Source organism: Lolium perenne, chromosome 4 (assembly GCF_019359855.2).
Source record: "Lolium perenne isolate Kyuss_39 chromosome 4, Kyuss_2.0, whole genome shotgun sequence".
In the NCBI taxonomy this organism is placed as follows: domain Eukaryota; kingdom Viridiplantae; phylum Streptophyta; class Magnoliopsida; order Poales; family Poaceae; genus Lolium; species Lolium perenne.
In genome coordinates, this window is record NC_067247.2 from 197018051 (window position 1) to 197034610 (window position 16560).

Here is a 16560-nt window from a genome sequence, read left to right on the forward strand (position 1 = left end):
AAAATGCCGACAGGTGGGGGCTTATTCGTGGCATATTGCATAGTATATTGTTTTACAGTTTTCTTTTACGAGATCTGTTCATATATTTTGGGCCCTTAAATCACGTTTACCGTGCCCCTTATACGTGTTTTTAAGGGCTGATGTTTACGGGATCCGTTAGAGATCAGAGATGCTCTAAAGCTTTCTTTCAAGTTTTGGAAACCACTAGGCCTTGTGGAAAAGGACACATTTGGTTGATGTTTTGGACTGGGATTATTTTTGGATGATTTTTTATTGAAAGAACAAGGGCTATTTTTTTTGGGGGTGGTGGGGGGGGGGGGGGGGCAGTTCCCACGAGAGTCGTACAGAGAGTGCAATTTGGACTACGGGCTACCTCTGTTTGGTAGGCCGGCAGAGAAAGACTAGGGAAATCGGTTGGTTTATGATAAACGCCATCACTTCGGCCGGTACGAGTACGATCCATCATGCATCTATGAATGAAGCTACTACATCAACTCGGTTGATTAATTCGGAAATTCGTCTTGGCTCCCGGGAGCATTTGCTCCCGGATTTTTGGGGAGCAAATTTTGTTTTTCAAAACTTTTCAAAAAATTCCGAAAAAAATCATGCACGTACCTGACCATGGCACGCACCACCTTGTGAAATGTCGCTGCGAAATGTCATCGTATGCGTCCTTGGCAAAAATGACAAATTTCCAGATCTGAGATTCATATTTTTGGATCTCATTTCATGTCAGAAATTTGTCATTTTTGTCCAGGGCGCATACAATGACATTTTGCAACGAAATTTTACACGGTGGTGCGTGCCATGGTCAGGTACATGCATGATTTTTTTCGGATTTTTTTTGACAAGTTTTCAATTTATTTTAATTTTTCGAAAAAACCGGGAGCAAATGCTCCCGGGAGCCAAATCGCCGCTCTTGATTAATTCCACTTTATTATTGCGATCCATGCACTATACACGTATGCATTTCAACGATGCAGCAGCAGCATGTGCTAGCTTTTTATTTAACACAGTAGTATAGCTTGCTATTCTCTGCATAGGCAGCATAGCATTTGTTGGCACAGCAATCAAGCTGCTAGCGCCTAGCAGCCGACGAACTGGTAGTTGACGGTGAGGTGGCCCTTCTGGTAGCCCTGGCCGTCGGTGTCGATCTTGCTGAAGACGGTGTCCCAGTCCAAGTCCAGCCCGCCGTTGGCGCACTGGTCCACCACTCTCGCCGTGATCTGCGCCCCCGTCGCCGTGTTGGTCACACGGAGGCACCTCCCGCACGCCGCCTGACCGTGGGCACCCGCCGGCCCGCAGAAGGCCGTCCACCCGTACTGGGACCGCCACGACAGCGGCTTGCTCGCGTCCCAGGTGCTGCAGTAGGCGCTCACGGCGGGGGCGCCCAGGTCCCAGTTGTTCTGCGCAGGGCGGTAGTAGTGGTACGTCGCGCGCACGTTGTTCGCCTGCTGCGCCACCGCGGCGGCGGCGACGGCGCACAGCAGCGCCGCCACCAGCGCGAGACGTACGGCCATCGTCGGCGACGTAGTTTTCTAGCAGAGGATGATACCACGGAGGTCAGTGCCAACCTACACCCAGAAGCTTTGTGAGCTGGTGGACCTGGAATGCGAATTGCTCTTCGCCGAAACCATTTATATAGTGGCATCGAATGGCCGCAAAGTGTGACAAGTCCGGTGGACATGTTCTCTTGGACTCTTCCTTTGTCGAATACTACTAGTAGTATTGACAATTACTCCGTATGTAGAAGGAAATATCGGTACTTAGAATACCAAATCAATATTGTTGGATTGTAGGTGTGTGTGTGGTGGCTTCAGTTTTTTCATGTATACATTTGCCTAGCCCTTTGTTAATTAAAATAATAAATAGCCGTATGCATCTTTTCGATGCAGACCACTACAAGAACGTCCCTCTGTAGTCCGTACCAAACATCTCTACTACTTATAAAGACACGAAGTGCCGTTAGAAAATTACATCTGCACCGTACATCCAATTACATCATACGGGCACGATCTCTCCATTCTCCCCACCTCCTTCCTTCCGTCAGATGCGACATCATCGCCTCAAAGCGATCATACCCTTGAGCTCTACCGTAATGCAGTCAAAACTGACTCCGCTAATCTTGCTCTGTGATGCACGCCACTGCCCACGATCGGGCCGCCGCTGCATCCCATGCCCATGCCCACCGCGTCGTTCCTGCACCTTCACGCCCGCACTTCAGCTGGCCACGATTTCCATACCAGCCTCCGTGTCCCACATCTCTATGACTGCAGGTTGCCTCACACAAGAAACAAGGACGGCCGATGCGGCAAGCAACAGCGCCACCGTTTCCCCAAAAGGAGATGCAAAATCCGTCGCGGCCGCTCTGCAGAGGCACATCTTGATGTAACAGATCGAACCAATGGATCCTATAGCATCGTGAGTATACTTCGATCTGCAAGTAGAAACTTTGATTACTAAATCATGCACTAGCATCTTATTTCATTTGCAACGTTTGCCGTGCTGCCGATGATCCGATCCACCCACACACGACTGCTTGACTGCTGTTTAGTACGAATATGTTTATGCACTTCTTCAGTTTATACTGCGTTTGGGGCACCACAAAGAAAATGAGTTCTTATTCAGTATTGTAAATTAACAAAGGCACAACTCCACGGGTAGCACTTATTCTTTTTGGATGGAACCCGGATATTCATCTTGATGTGCCAATTGACTTCTCTATTAGCCATTTTCTACTGTACCACCTGAAGGCCATTTTTGATAGGCTAACCTGAAGACCATGATTTCCCCGCCAAAGCTACAATACTTGCAGGAGTTCCGAGGGCATTAGTAGGTCTGGAAGTTGAGGAAATCGAACAGGACTATTGACACATGATATTTAGAGTTCCCATGTCGCACGAATTCCTCTCTATATATTGTGTGGTATATATCTGAGCTTTCAAATCAGTCTAACAAATAGAAGATTCAGATCTTTTCTTCTTGGATGAGCTTTCCAAATTTGTAGGAGTAGCTAATTATTTCTCTTCATAGTGTTATCTCATCAACAATAGTGCAGTCCGGTACAATGATTTTCCAGTGGAATTCCACCATAGCATATATTTTATCTGCAACCATTTGCTGATGCAGGTACAATATCCAGTGTTAAATTATTTTTTCCTTTTTTTATTAGTTCAGCACCAAATTGTTCCTACTAATTAAATTGTGAAATGCTTAGGTTTAATTTATACTCCCTCCGCTTCAAAATAAGTGTCACAACTTTTTCTAAATATGGACTTATCTACACACTAAAACACGCCTAGATACATATCTAGACAAAGTTGCGACATTTATTTTAGACAGGATTTGCATGCCTGATTTAATATACTACATATTGCATTACATAATTCATGGGTAGAAAAAATTATTGTTGTGTCATCTTCCACTTCCAACTGGGCATATTCTCCATTGCAGGATATAAGCAACACCCAGTCCTTGGATGGATGAGATAGTTGTATTCTTCTTTGTGTCTTTTATTGCATCTATTTTGAAGTTAACGACACCTAGAGAGCTTTTACATTTCTCAACAGGTTTCATATTGTTGTAAATACTGAAGTTTGTAAGACCCTGATAGATTTTACATTCATCTGTTTTCTGTCTTTCCTATATTCTTTGAGAATGAATCTGGTGTCTCGCTAAGTTAGGAGAATGAATCTGCAGAAAGGGTAGTGTTTATGAAGTTTACCATTTTGTTAACCCAAGGTTACTGCATTTGTGCTGTATATTGCTCGGTTTATTCAGTTGATGAACCTGCTTGTTATATCCGGATTGAGTTTGGAGAATAAATACTAATATTGTCTCCTTTGCTCTTTTCGTTGTTCTGGGAGGGGACTTAAGTAGCAGGAAGCAATGTATTCGGAAATTCAATTATTCATGATAGTAGCAATAAGTAGTGGTTCACACATGAAGAAATTATTCAGGTAAATTTACCATCAGGCGAACAACAGTCTCTAAACTAGGAAGTACCTTTTTTTTTGAAAGGAAACTAGGATGTACTTATGCTACTGAAGCTGATCATTTATAGCTCGAAGAGATTTTTTGTTCATATAGTCATGTAGAAGAGTCTATTACTCTCCATTAACTGTGTATCTATGTTTGTGGATTGCGATTTCTGCTTTGCACGACTTCAAGTCTACTTAGAAAGATTGAGGTATTATTGTTGTTTCGAGAAGAATACACAAGTACTCTTTTTCAGAGTTTGTTTAACATGTTGTGCCAGTATGGTGTAGCAGAATCTCAATCTATGTATCTGCATGGTGTCTTGGTGTGACCTCGAGCACGCATCAAGTATGTATATAGTATCATTTTTTTGAGAGCATGTATATATGTATCTGTTGGTACCTTAGTGTCCATCCCCTGCACATCCCTAAGTACCTGGCTTTTGGATATTTCACGTTGCAAATTAAGTGGTTTTGTCATCCGTGATTTGGTAGAAAGCACAACCACGCAGCCTTATATAAAGTGGCTCTCATATGTGTGGATGTAGGGTCGGAGCTTCTCTGTCTATTTATGTTGGGAAATCTGTGAGCTTCCATGGGTTTCATCCTTGGATAAATCTGTTATCAAGAGGCAGACAACCTGGCCATATAGCTACATGTTTCAGAGTAGTACTCTATAATTTGGCACTTGGCATCATGATTTATTATTGGTGCTTCACACGATGCATGCCCACAAATAAATATGTGTGTACATGCGTACTGATCATAGGCCCGAGCTAAAACTAATTCAGATCAGTTTGACAAATCTGTGATATACCTTTTAACAGGTTGGTGTTGTGAGAAAAGAATATTCTATTTTGGGAGTACTCAGGACAGAGGATATCGATCAGCAGTTAACACCCATAAGTAAACGGTTTTTTCTCAGCCATACGCACCTCTACACGTACCGCTTCGCACCAGCCGCCAGGAAAGCGATCTAAAAGGCGATCGGGATCTCCGCCTCCTGCTGGCGGCGCCTCCGGGCCGCCCGCCTCCGTGGCCTCAGAGCCATGGTCGCGTGGTGGTTCCCGGTCCCTGCCGGCGGGAGGGCTCCATCCTCACGGTTTTTTTTGTGTTTTGCTAGGTTTTGCGTCTTCTTTGGAGAGATCAGGCGGCGGCTGCTCTCTGAAGATGGAATAAGGTTCCCCCCACCCAGCCTCCGCTCCAACGACGTCCCTAGCGATGTTGGAGGGGGTGTGGAGGTTTGTCTCTGGTGGATCTCGTCAGATCTGGCCAGTGTGTGTCTGCGGTGGATCCGGTTGGATCCGATCGTCGTTCGTCTCCGTTTGTGTGTCAGAAAATTAGAGGCTTCCGATCTATGCATCTCTTCATCGGCGGCGGTTGCTGTGCTGGTGCGCTGGTCCTCTGTGGCCGTAGCACGACGACTTCCCGACTGTCTTCTACAACAAGATTCGCCCGGCTCTGATCATGGAGGGGTGATGGCAGCGGCGCGCCTTCGGCTCGCTCTAGTGTCTGTAGTCGTCGCTAGGTGGTCTTCGGACCTAGATGTAATTCTTATTGCTTCTGGTGTTCTTTGTATCGCCTTGATTGTTGATGAATAGATTGGATGTTTTCTTCGCAAAAAAAAAAACACCCATAAGTAAACGTACCCCCAGCCTCCCGTACCCCCAGCCTCCCAGCCCTAGCCGCCGCCGCCGGTAGCGCCGCCGGGGCAAAGTCTCACGGGGCGTGGCGGCGGCGGGGGCCCTTCCTCGTCGACGCATGGTGGACGGCGGCCGGATCTCCCTCCCTCGAGCATGGCGGACGCGCGGATGGGATGGGCGGCGGCGGCCTGCGCTGCGCCCCCTTCTCCCGTCGGCTCTCCCCTGGTGGATCGGCCGGCGCGGTTGAGATGGGCGGCGGCGGCCTGCCTGCGCCCTCCTCCCGTCGGCTCTCCGCAGCACTCCGGCAGGGGCTGGTGGTGGGCGGCGGCCAGGCCCATGGCCTGCGCCATTTCCCCCCCGCCTCTCGCCGGTGAGTGGAGGCGATCTCGGGCTTCACCCGCGACACGAGGTCGCCCGGGGCAGCAGCCTTGGGTACGACGGTGGAGGTGGCCCTCTTCTTCGCCGGAGAGGGTCGGCCTGCGGTTGGTGGTGGTGGATCTATCGATCTATCACCGCGTTCCAGCGGCGAGATGGAGATGCATGGAAGCCGGCGACGGAGTCGCCGGTGGAGGGTTGGAGTGGCCAGCCCAGGATGGTCGCCGACGTGGGGGTCCGACCTGAATAAAGGCGGTGGTCCTAGGGTCTCTCTTGCGTGAAGAGGAAGACCTACCGGAGGCCTGGACTCGTGATCTAGCCGGAGTGTTGAGTTCCGGAAGGCTCCGCCGGCGAATGTAACAGTGCTTTTTGCCTGGAGTTTGCTGGATCGGTGGTATTCGGTCGTGCGCACCCATGCTTTTATTCCCGACCGATTGGTTCTGGAGGGAGCGGCGCGAAGCTCTTTTTCTGTGTTCACATCAAGTGACTATGGATCCATGATGAAAGTCGGAAGAAGAGAAGTTCATGAAGGCCGGAGGGAAGGACTAGCTAAGGGAGGTTCAAGTCTCCGCGCTGTTGAGGGACTTGCTTGGTGTTCCGGGCTTCACAACAGCGGTATAAAAGTGGGGGTGACAACACAGGTGAAGTTCAGAGTCCTACCTTTCAGGGTGAAAACCCAAGGTCTGACCTTAACTGGTTGTGCCTGGCAATGACCTTGTTGGAGGCATTGTTTTGAGAGCGGGGACTAACTTCAGGGTGAAAACCTAAGATCGTTGATCGGGCGACGACGGTGTTAGAGCACTGTTCCCTTCTTGGAGGCGTCATTTTTAGAGAGTCTGTATTTCAGGTGTTGTTTTGGCGGTGGATGTATTGCTGTTGTTAGGCCCGAGATACTGTAGCGGGACTTTTGTTTCTTAGTTTTCTTTTTCTTTTTTTGGCTGTGTGCATCCGTAGTGCCATTAGGGTGGTGCGTTGTTGCAGAGGCTGGGTGTAATTGGTATCTTTTTGATATTAATATATTCCCTTTATCGAAAAAGTAAACGTGATTTAGCGGCCATGAAATTGACTACGATGAAGTCTTCTGGCGCTCACTGTTGTTCCGTTCCATTACTAACCAAGAAACAGTCAGTCAACCATTTCAAGTGTAGCATCCTCTGTGTGGTTTAATTTCCTACGATTTAATTTGATGTTGCTGGAAGTTGCATGTTTGAGCCATTTCCATCTTGTGATACAACTGGTCATCTGGATAACTGTAAGGAGAAAAAAACTTGTTGGTTGTCCCCCTCCACGGTAGCTCCTAATTACCGCAAAGATCCATGTTATTCTCGGAGTTCTCTTGATCTCTCTCTTTGGCTATGCTACCACGCTGGAGCTTATAATTTTTATAACATCCTTTCAATTGTTAAAGTAGACCATTATGTATTAATCTCAAGAAACATTGTTTGTTCTACTTTTTCCATTATATTGAATTCATATTAACCGAAACGTGCATGGCACGTGCAAGCTTACTAGTTTTTTTAGACAGCACAAGACGTAGTAGCGTGCTTTTGCCCAGCGTATAGCTGCTTTGTATCGTCGCAGATTAAATTACGGCGGATAATTTCGCCGCGCTAGCTAGAAAGCACCACCGATGTTCGTATATGCCTTTATACATGAACTGGTGAAGTAATTATTCCACCACGTAAAACATGACATTGACTAGTCAAGCTTGTTTCATTGAAGGGCGAGCCCCACTCCAAGGCGAGCAGTTGCCATCCAATATTACCTTCCCTACATCATGTGTGCCGCAATTGAAACCTCCCCATCTTCCCGGCCGTTGGTGATTCTGTGGTCTAAGGGTGTGTTTGGCAGCCCGGACCAGCAGAGAATAGCAATCTACACTTATACAAGCTGACCCTAGCTAAGCTGAGATGGGATATTGTCACGTGTTTGGTAGCTCGGCTATGTTGAGATATGTTGAGTGTGTCCGTGTTTGGTTGTTGCATGGGGTGAGAGATGCTAAATAATTGCACAGAAGCCCCTAAATGCAAAAACGAAAGTCAAACAGGTTCCTGTACAGAGAAAATAAAAGCAATCGGAACCCTGTACAGAGAAAATAAAAGCAATCAGAACCCTGTATATAGAAATAAAAAGCAATCAAGTCCCTATACATAGAAAATAAAAGCAATCGGGTCCCTGCCGTTGCCGTGGCCGTGGCGGCGCCGGCCCTTGCCGTGGCCGTGACGGTGCTGCCCGTGGTTGTGGCCCTGCCGGAGTTCAACCTCGCCGCGGCCGTGGCCGTCGCATGGCGCAGGCCGGAGACGAGGCGGTTGCTGGCGTCGTGGTCGTCGTGTGGCGGCGCAGCCCGACGTCGGGAGGCGGCGGCGCCGGCGTGACTCGAGGAGGCGGTTGCTGGCAGAGCTCGTCCGTCGCGTGGCGGCGGATCCCAACATCGGGGAGGCGGGACTCGAGGAGGTGGTTGCTGGCGGAGCTCGTCCGTCGTGTGGCGGCGGATCCCGGCATCGGGGAGGCGGGACTCGAGGAGGAGGTTGCTGGCGCTCGTCCGTCGCGTGGCGGTGCAGGCCATCGGCGGGGAGGCGGTAGCTGGCGCGGTGGTTGTGGCATCGGGAAGGCGGCGACGCAGGTCGGGATCGTGGAGGATGTGCTAGGCGAGAGCGTAGCGGGGGGGGGGGGGGGGGATGAGGGCTGGGGGTGGTTGACCCCTGTTGGTCTTGGCCCAGGAGGTAGGCACGCGGGGGGATTTCCGGGCGAGGTGAGCCCTGCCCAACTGTGAAGCTCGATTTCCACTTCTCTACCGGGCAGGACTGAGGGGTCTTTTTCGCACGAGGTGGGCAGTGCCCAGTTGGCCCAAGCCGACCTACCAAACAAGGAAAATAGGAAAAAGCTGGGTTGAGATGAGAATCTCTGAGGTCAGCCGGTCTACCAAACACACCCTAAGTGACCGAATCGGGGCCTCCCAGTCTCTCCTCCACACGCGCCTCACGTAGTCACCATGGCCTCCGCCGCTAGTGCTTCTGGTCAGGTGTGCCAATGACAAAACAACCATGTGGTGATTGTGGCCAGGGAGGGCTCATTCGCGACCTCCAAACTCCTACGCGTCAAGAAACTCCCTAGTCTCTATGACACACCAAAATCGGTACCATGAGGATTCCAGCGATCCCGCCAAAATCCGCACGATGTCGATTCTGAGATGCCATCCTACACGACGCGCGTGACAAATTACACACGTGATACAAGAGGAATTACCACGAGCAGTAACATTACAACATGTTTATAATAGAGCCACAAGAAAAATATATATTACAACAACGACTCCAACGAGTCGAGAATACAAATATACAATACAAAGATCCAAATCATACAGAAGATCAAATACGTCCGAGTACGGACAAGATACAAATGATACTAAGAGTCCTCAAGAAAACCAGTAGCGTCCATAACCCTGCCCAGGCCAAGCCGGAAGGGTAACCTTGCTAACATCGTCATCTCAAACCTGTGAAAGTCGGGCCAAGGGTTTCCGACAAAAGGGGAGAAAACAAAAGGGAAAGAAATGCGAGAGCAAGTATCAAGGCACGTACTTGCGAGACTAGACCGGGTGTCCTCGCCGGTGGGCAATATATGTTGCCCAGCTATATGGTGGAGTTTAGCGACAACAAAGCTTGTACTAACTAATAGAGACACGCTACAACATTCGTCTAAACAAAGAAGGCGAGAGAGCGTAAAAGCTAACAGTTCCGCACTCTGCAAACATAATCCAACCGATGCATTCCCTCTTCGCAAATGAACTAACAAGAGCACTCACACTGTTGACAAGTTTTATTAGATATGGTTATAGTAATTCTATATTACTATGCAAGTTATTAGCAACACGTATAAGGTGTAACTTGTTCTATGATCGAGTTAAATAACTCCAAGTCATCCATAACTGTGGACACGACTTATCGATTAGATGTACACCATGGAGGGGTTGCCCAAAAGTAACCATACGCATGCTCGACCACACTGAGCGACAATGAAGTCTCACAACAAGATCCTTCCCAGTTCAAAAGGAAAGTCAAGGGGGGGCACCCAACTAAGCTACGCATGACGAAGTTCAACCGTACTCCAACGCGGATTCTGGGTTTGCGTCGGCGGCTAGGCGTGCAAACCACACGCTTCGCTAAACGTCCCGCAATGGTACAATACAGAATATAAACACCCGAAGACAATATGAAGTAAAACATGCCATAGGCAAATAAATCCAAGATTGTGGCCCCCTTTTCAACTGACTTGATAAAATGTAATAGGTGACGGGTCCCTGTAGTAATCCTCATGCACGTGTAGAGCGCTCAATCTCGGAGCAGATAACAAGAACTCGGGTCCTAGGGGACATTAGCGAAACAAAAATTCAATGCTTTTGCAAAGGGGCTCACAGATGCCACTGCTTAGCAATTTTTAGTTGTTAACATTAAAGTAAGGCATGAGTATCTCCAACAACTAATATAGCATGTGATTTTTTCCGATAAAGGGAATATACTAATATCAAAAGATACCAATTACACCCAGCCTCTACAACAACGCACCACCCTAATGGCACTACGGATGCACACAGCCAAAAAATAGAAAAAACTAAGAAACAAAAGTCCCGCTACAGTATCTCGAGCCTAACAACAACCTGAAATACATACTCTCCAAAAACGACGCCTTCAAAAAGGAAAAAATCCTCTAAAACCGTCGTCGCCCGATCAAAGATCTTAGGTTTTCATCCTGAAGATAGTCCCCGCTCTCAAAACAATGCCTCCAATAAGGTCATTGTCAGGCACAACCAGTCACTACAAGAGATGGGGGATTTGTTGACGAAAACCCTGGTGACAAAAATGCATACCGTCATGGATGTGTCCTTATAGGTGACGAATTCATCTTTCGTCAAGCATTTAAGGTAATGCTTGACGGTATGATTTCTCGTCAAGAAAAAATCGTCACCCATTACCCAAGCGGGAAGGGCTTCCATCGTGTCTGTTAATAGGTGACGAAATCAAAGATCGAGGTGACGAAATAATACTAAGTTACTTTATTAAATGTTATTAGTTTTATATATCATGCGTGACCCACTTGTCAGGAACATATTTAATTAAGTAAAAATTGTGGTTTGGAAGCATCGAACAAGGGCTTCGGCGTGACCGACGCGGAGTCTTACCGCTAAGGTAGATATGGAATTTTGATCTGGATCCGTAAGTAGTCTATTCTACATATTTATTTCAATGGTGTGATCTAGATGTTACGACATAATAATTCCCTTATTAATATTTATGTCGGCCGAGGGTGCCTCGTTTAAGTCGCGCCGCTAGCAGACACGGCCTATATAGGTGCTCTTGCTAACAGTCGAATCGACTAGGGTTCTCGTCGAGGTGAGAAGAATTCCGTGAAGGCTCCATTGTGGTGGCGGCGAGACGCATCATCGGTGAGTTCTCCTGATTGTTCGTTAGGTCTAGATTTTTTAATCAGTTGTCAAGATCTGTTCTGAAGAACGTTGGCATGTTCTTAACTGAATTGTAGGCAATGGATCGAAGTTGGATAACTGATGGCACCAAGAAGTTCACAGCAAAGTACATGGCAGGTGTTAGGGATTTCATCAAGTTTGCGCGAGAACACTTGGACAATACAGATGAACCAATCTTGTGCCCTTGCAAGGACTGCCTAAATCTGATACGTCAGATATAAAAACAATCGAGGATCACCGCAATTGTTCGTGTATGTCCATGACGTATACAAGATGGACTAGACATGGGGAAGATTTTAGTGATGACGAAGGGCGGGATAGAAACGATGATGGTGCGTATGATAGTGACAACGATGAAGAGGAAGACAATGGTGATTGTTATGTTGATGATTCGTCTAGTATGATCTATGAACCGCAGAAGTCCTGGAAATAAAGGTCCTGACTGCCAAATCAGTATGCTAATCTAATTGAGTCAGCGAAAAAGAACTTTATGAGGGATGCACCTCTTTCACTAGGTTGTCGTTCATCATTAAGCTCCTTCATGTCAAATCATACAGCCAGGATAACAAACAGAGGATTTGATCTCTTACTTCAGCTTTTACGTACAGCTTTGCCGGATGTGGACTTTCCCAAATCATATGCCGATGCTAAGAGTGTTCTTTCGATGTTGGGCTTGGTTATGAGACAATTCATGCATGCAAGTTTGATTGTTCTTTATTTTGGGGAGATCACAAGGACGATACGAACTGCCATGTTTGTGGATTATCAAGATATAGAGACCCTCTTGGAAAAAAGAAAATCCCTCACAAGGTGTTAAGGTACTTTCCTATAATTAAAAGGTTGCAGAGACTATTTGTTAAAAAGGAAATGTCGACACATACTAGATGGCACAAAGAGAAGAGGGTTGTTGAGCCCAATGTACTGAGGCACCCCGCTGATGGTGAGGCATGGAAGCACTTTGATGGCAAGTTTGATTGGTTTGCTAAAGATCCTCGTAACATAAGACTAGGTTTTGCCACAGACGGCTTGATCCTTTTGGAAGTATGAGTAATCCTTACAAGATGTGGCCTGTTTTTGTGATTCCTTACAACTTCCCACCATGGATGTGCATGGATCAATCGAATTACATGATGGCATTGCTAATCCCGGAAAGTATTCCCAGTGGAAAGATTTTCATGTATTTATGCAGCCACTGATAAAAGATATGATGCAGCTATGGAGTGGTGTGGAGACATTTGATGCATGCACAGAGGAATATTTCCCATTGCATGCTGCGTTTCTTTGGTCTATTCATGATTATCCTGGATATGCCACTATGTCAGGCCGAAGCACAAGATGATTTCATGCGTGTGTGCATTGCGATGAGAATCCTTGCGCTGAACCTTTGAAAAACAAAATTGGATATATTGGGCATCGGCGATTTCTTGATAAAAATCACCCATACAGGAACAGCAGACTTTTCAATGGTACAACTGAGACTAGAGATCCACCAAGGAAGTACACACCCAAAGAGGTAGCTGCGAAGGTAGAAATGGTTAAGGATTTTGAACATGGGAAAAATCCAATATGTAGAAAGCGGAAGCGTGCAAATCGTACCCGGTGAACCAACATGGCACCCGAAAGTCAGCTTACATCATCTACCGTATCGCGTAACTTAAGATAGCTCACAACTTAGATGTGATGCATATTGAGAAGAACATATGTGACAATATTGTTGGTACACTACTTGAACTTGAGGGCAGGAATAAGGACACTGTTAGTGCTAGAATTGATTTGAAGAAATTCAAAATGTGGAAGAAGTATTGGTTGAAGAAAATTGTGAAGGATGATGATGATGCGGCAAGAACTTATGCGAAGCCCCCGCACCGTGGACGCTTCGAAGGAACAGAAGAGACATTTGTGTAGGTATTTGGCAAACACTAGGTTCCCGCATGGTTATTGCGCAACTGGGGAAGATGTGTGAATATTGATGGTTGTAAGGTTACCGGTATGAAGACGCATGATTGCCACATACTTCTGCAACGAGTGTTGCCGGCTGGGCTCAAGGGAATTGCATCTAAGGAAATGTATGTGGCTATTGCAGAGCTAGGAAGATTTTTTAGGAGTGTGTGCCAAAACCCTGAAAGTTGATGTGCTGAATCGATTGAAGGTTGAAATTGTTGTGATCCTATGCAAACTTGAGAAGCTCTTCCCCCCAGCTTTTTTTGATGTAATGGTGCACTTAGCTATTCATCTTCCTGAGGAGGCTCTTTCGAGGGGTCCTGTTCATTATGGTTGGATGTATCCAGTTGAGAGAAGATTAGGTTATCTAAAGTCTACGGTCCGTAACAAAGCAAGGCCAGAAGGTTCTATCGCAGAGAGCTACATTGTTGATGAGTGTTTGATTTTTTGCTCTAGATTTTTCAAGGATGGCACAGAAACAAGATTTAACAAAGATGATAGGAACCAAGACATTCGGAGAAAACCTGATCCTGACGAGATGGAAGTATTTTCAGTTGGAGCTAAAGGTCTTGGGAAATCCATTTTGAAACATTTTGACAAGGAATTTGACAACATGGTTTGGTATGTGCTGAACAACTGTGACGATGTAGAACGTTATATCAAGTAAGTAGTTAGCTTCACTTTAATAACTACTTCTCAATGTTGCGTATATAATTGTCCTGTATTTCATATGTGTTTTTTCTATGTTTCAAGAATTCCGACAAGAATTGGGAGGTAGGGGTGTGCGTGACATCGAGGAGACGGTTCAGAGAGAGTTTGCAGGTTGGTTTGCAAACCATGTGAGACAGCTTGGACAATGCATCGAAGATTTGAAGTCTCTCGGCTCTTTGGGCCAGACCGGCGTGTAGTAGTATACGCTGGTTGCAACGTAAAGGGTGCGAGGTTTCGCACGCTTAGTCGGGATAAAGACCTGAAGACTCAAAATTCGGGCGTAGCGACTAAGGGATCTTTTGGTGATGCAGATGAGACCGACTACTATGGTGTTCTGCAAGAAGTTCTTGAACTGCAGTACGGGACTAACAAACACGGTGACAGGTCCGTGTACTTGTTTCGTTGCGACTGGTTCGACCTTGCGAGCAAGGGTTCCAAGATTAAAGATGATGGTTTTTTTAAAAGCGTTAACACTTCTATCCTATGGTTCAAGAATTCACCATTCATATTGGCCAGTCAAGCTGAAACATGCTTCTATTTGGAGGATACAAAGTTTGGTGATCCGTGGAAAGTGGTGCAGAAGTTCAGCCATAGACATGTGTACGACGTTCCAGAATTAGAAGATGGTAACGATGATGCATTTGTACGGAATGAAGACGCATACCAGGAGGATGAAGGTTCAGTCGACCATACATTTCATGATGTTGTCGACCTAGACGAGGAAGCAGAGGTGGAAGCAGAGGAGGATGATCATCGTGCTGCTGAAGTTGTACGTATTCATGATGCTCGTACAATCCGCGAACTAGAGAATGAGGAAGATAGTCCCAATGTTGACATGGATATGAGCGAAGATGAACTAGAGAATCAGGAAGATAGTGTCATTTTGGAAGAGAACATACATGATGACGAGGGAAAAAATTCAGAAGAAGATAGTGATTTAGATTGATAGAAACATGTAATGCATACAACTATATGTTTTGTTCCAAACATTTTAAATGTTCTTATTTAGATGTTTACGATCTCGAACTTGTCATTGAATTATCCAGAAGGGTTTAAGAGCAAATTAATATAAGCAAAAATATGGACAAATATAAGAAAGCCAACAGGTCGGTAACATAACTTTGACAATGGTTTTAATTAATCGACACTTGACACGATTACAACCAAAGCAAAGACGATATGACTAACTATTGTTTTAACACAAGCAAAATCGACAATCGCATAAAGAGTCTTACAACTTAATTTAAACCTAAAGGGGCTGCATAGTTGGACACACGGGCACCATGAATCACGGACTAGCTACTCCAGATCGATTTCAGCACATGGGTAGCAAACAAGTAAACCCTGCATTTCCCGTGTAAAGCAAGAACAAAGATCTTGTCACCCATCTCAAGGTGCTTTTCCTTGTCCATGAACTCCTTCCACCCATCGACGCAGACGACCATCGTTCAAGAAATTGCGTAGGACGCATGCACCAAAGTACCGGGATGGCACACAATACCGATTGCACCATATTGTTCCATATCTTTAGGAACCAAACGGCTAGGGATTTTCTCTGCTCCAACAAGAGGGACATAGTTTAGTTAACACTTGTACGTAATGTAGGTCGCAAACTTAATGAAATGATATGATCTACCGCTTACCACGTGTTTGTTGTAATTTTCATTTGTTTGTCCAATTCAGAGTATGCAGCATTGGGACAACTAGTGCTCCTTGATCATAATCTCCAGCATTGTGGTAGTCAACAAGGTAGTCCAAGTTGTCCACCTGAAGAATGACGGTATGCATCATCCTCCAATTTATCATTGTTCCATCAGTACTACTGAGCGAGTCAACAATGTCACGCTTCGTACGGGACAACTGGTAGTAAGCTGCATAATTAAAATAATCGACATAAGATGGAATAATTAATATGATCAATCATTGTGTGCAAAGGTGGAAAATTACCTGGATGGATTAGTGGTTCAGTTCAGCTTATTACAAGAGTATCCTGAGCAGATGAGTTAACTCTGAAAATTAACTCCATGCCAACCTTAAAATTGTACACTCTAGCAAATTCGTTCCAAAATCTTCCGTTGATATAGGTTCTGCCAGCTCTGTTGGTAACATTAACAACAAATGCATGGCCATCTTTGGTTTTGAGTGCAGCTTCAAAAGTTGTCCTGGGAGGTCCGGACACCATACTTCTTAAGGAAATACGGTCTATAGTAGCAAGGGATGACCTAAATTCAGTAGAGTTAATACAAAAGTAAGTTAAATATGCGTCTACTCGGATAATCACCGAGTCTCGGATCTTGGACTTCTATCAAGACATATCTGAACTTCTATCAGCACATATCTGAACTTCTATCAGCACATATCTGAACTTCTATCGGTATAGGACTGAACTACCGATACCTCTATCTCTAACAGCTACAACTATCGTAAAGCTGGT

At 45.9% G+C, this 16560-nt stretch overlaps 1 protein-coding gene across 1 annotated transcript; it reads right to left on the bottom strand.

Moving 5' to 3' along the window:
• Positions 1-919: 919 nt before the first annotated feature.
• LOC127295224 (wheatwin-1) lies at positions 920-1629 on the bottom strand. The gene has a single exon (XM_051325132.2). It carries the CDS (start codon positions 1518-1520, stop codon positions 1086-1088), a length of 435 nt encoding a protein of 144 aa, XP_051181092.1. The 5' UTR covers positions 1521-1629; the 3' UTR covers positions 920-1085.
• Positions 1630-16560: the final 14931 nt, after the last annotated feature.

Coding starts and splice junctions, on each gene's coding strand:
- LOC127295224 (XM_051325132.2), bottom strand. CDS start 1,520: ATGGCCGTACGTCTCGCGCTGGTGGCGGCGCTGCTGTGCGCCGTCGCC.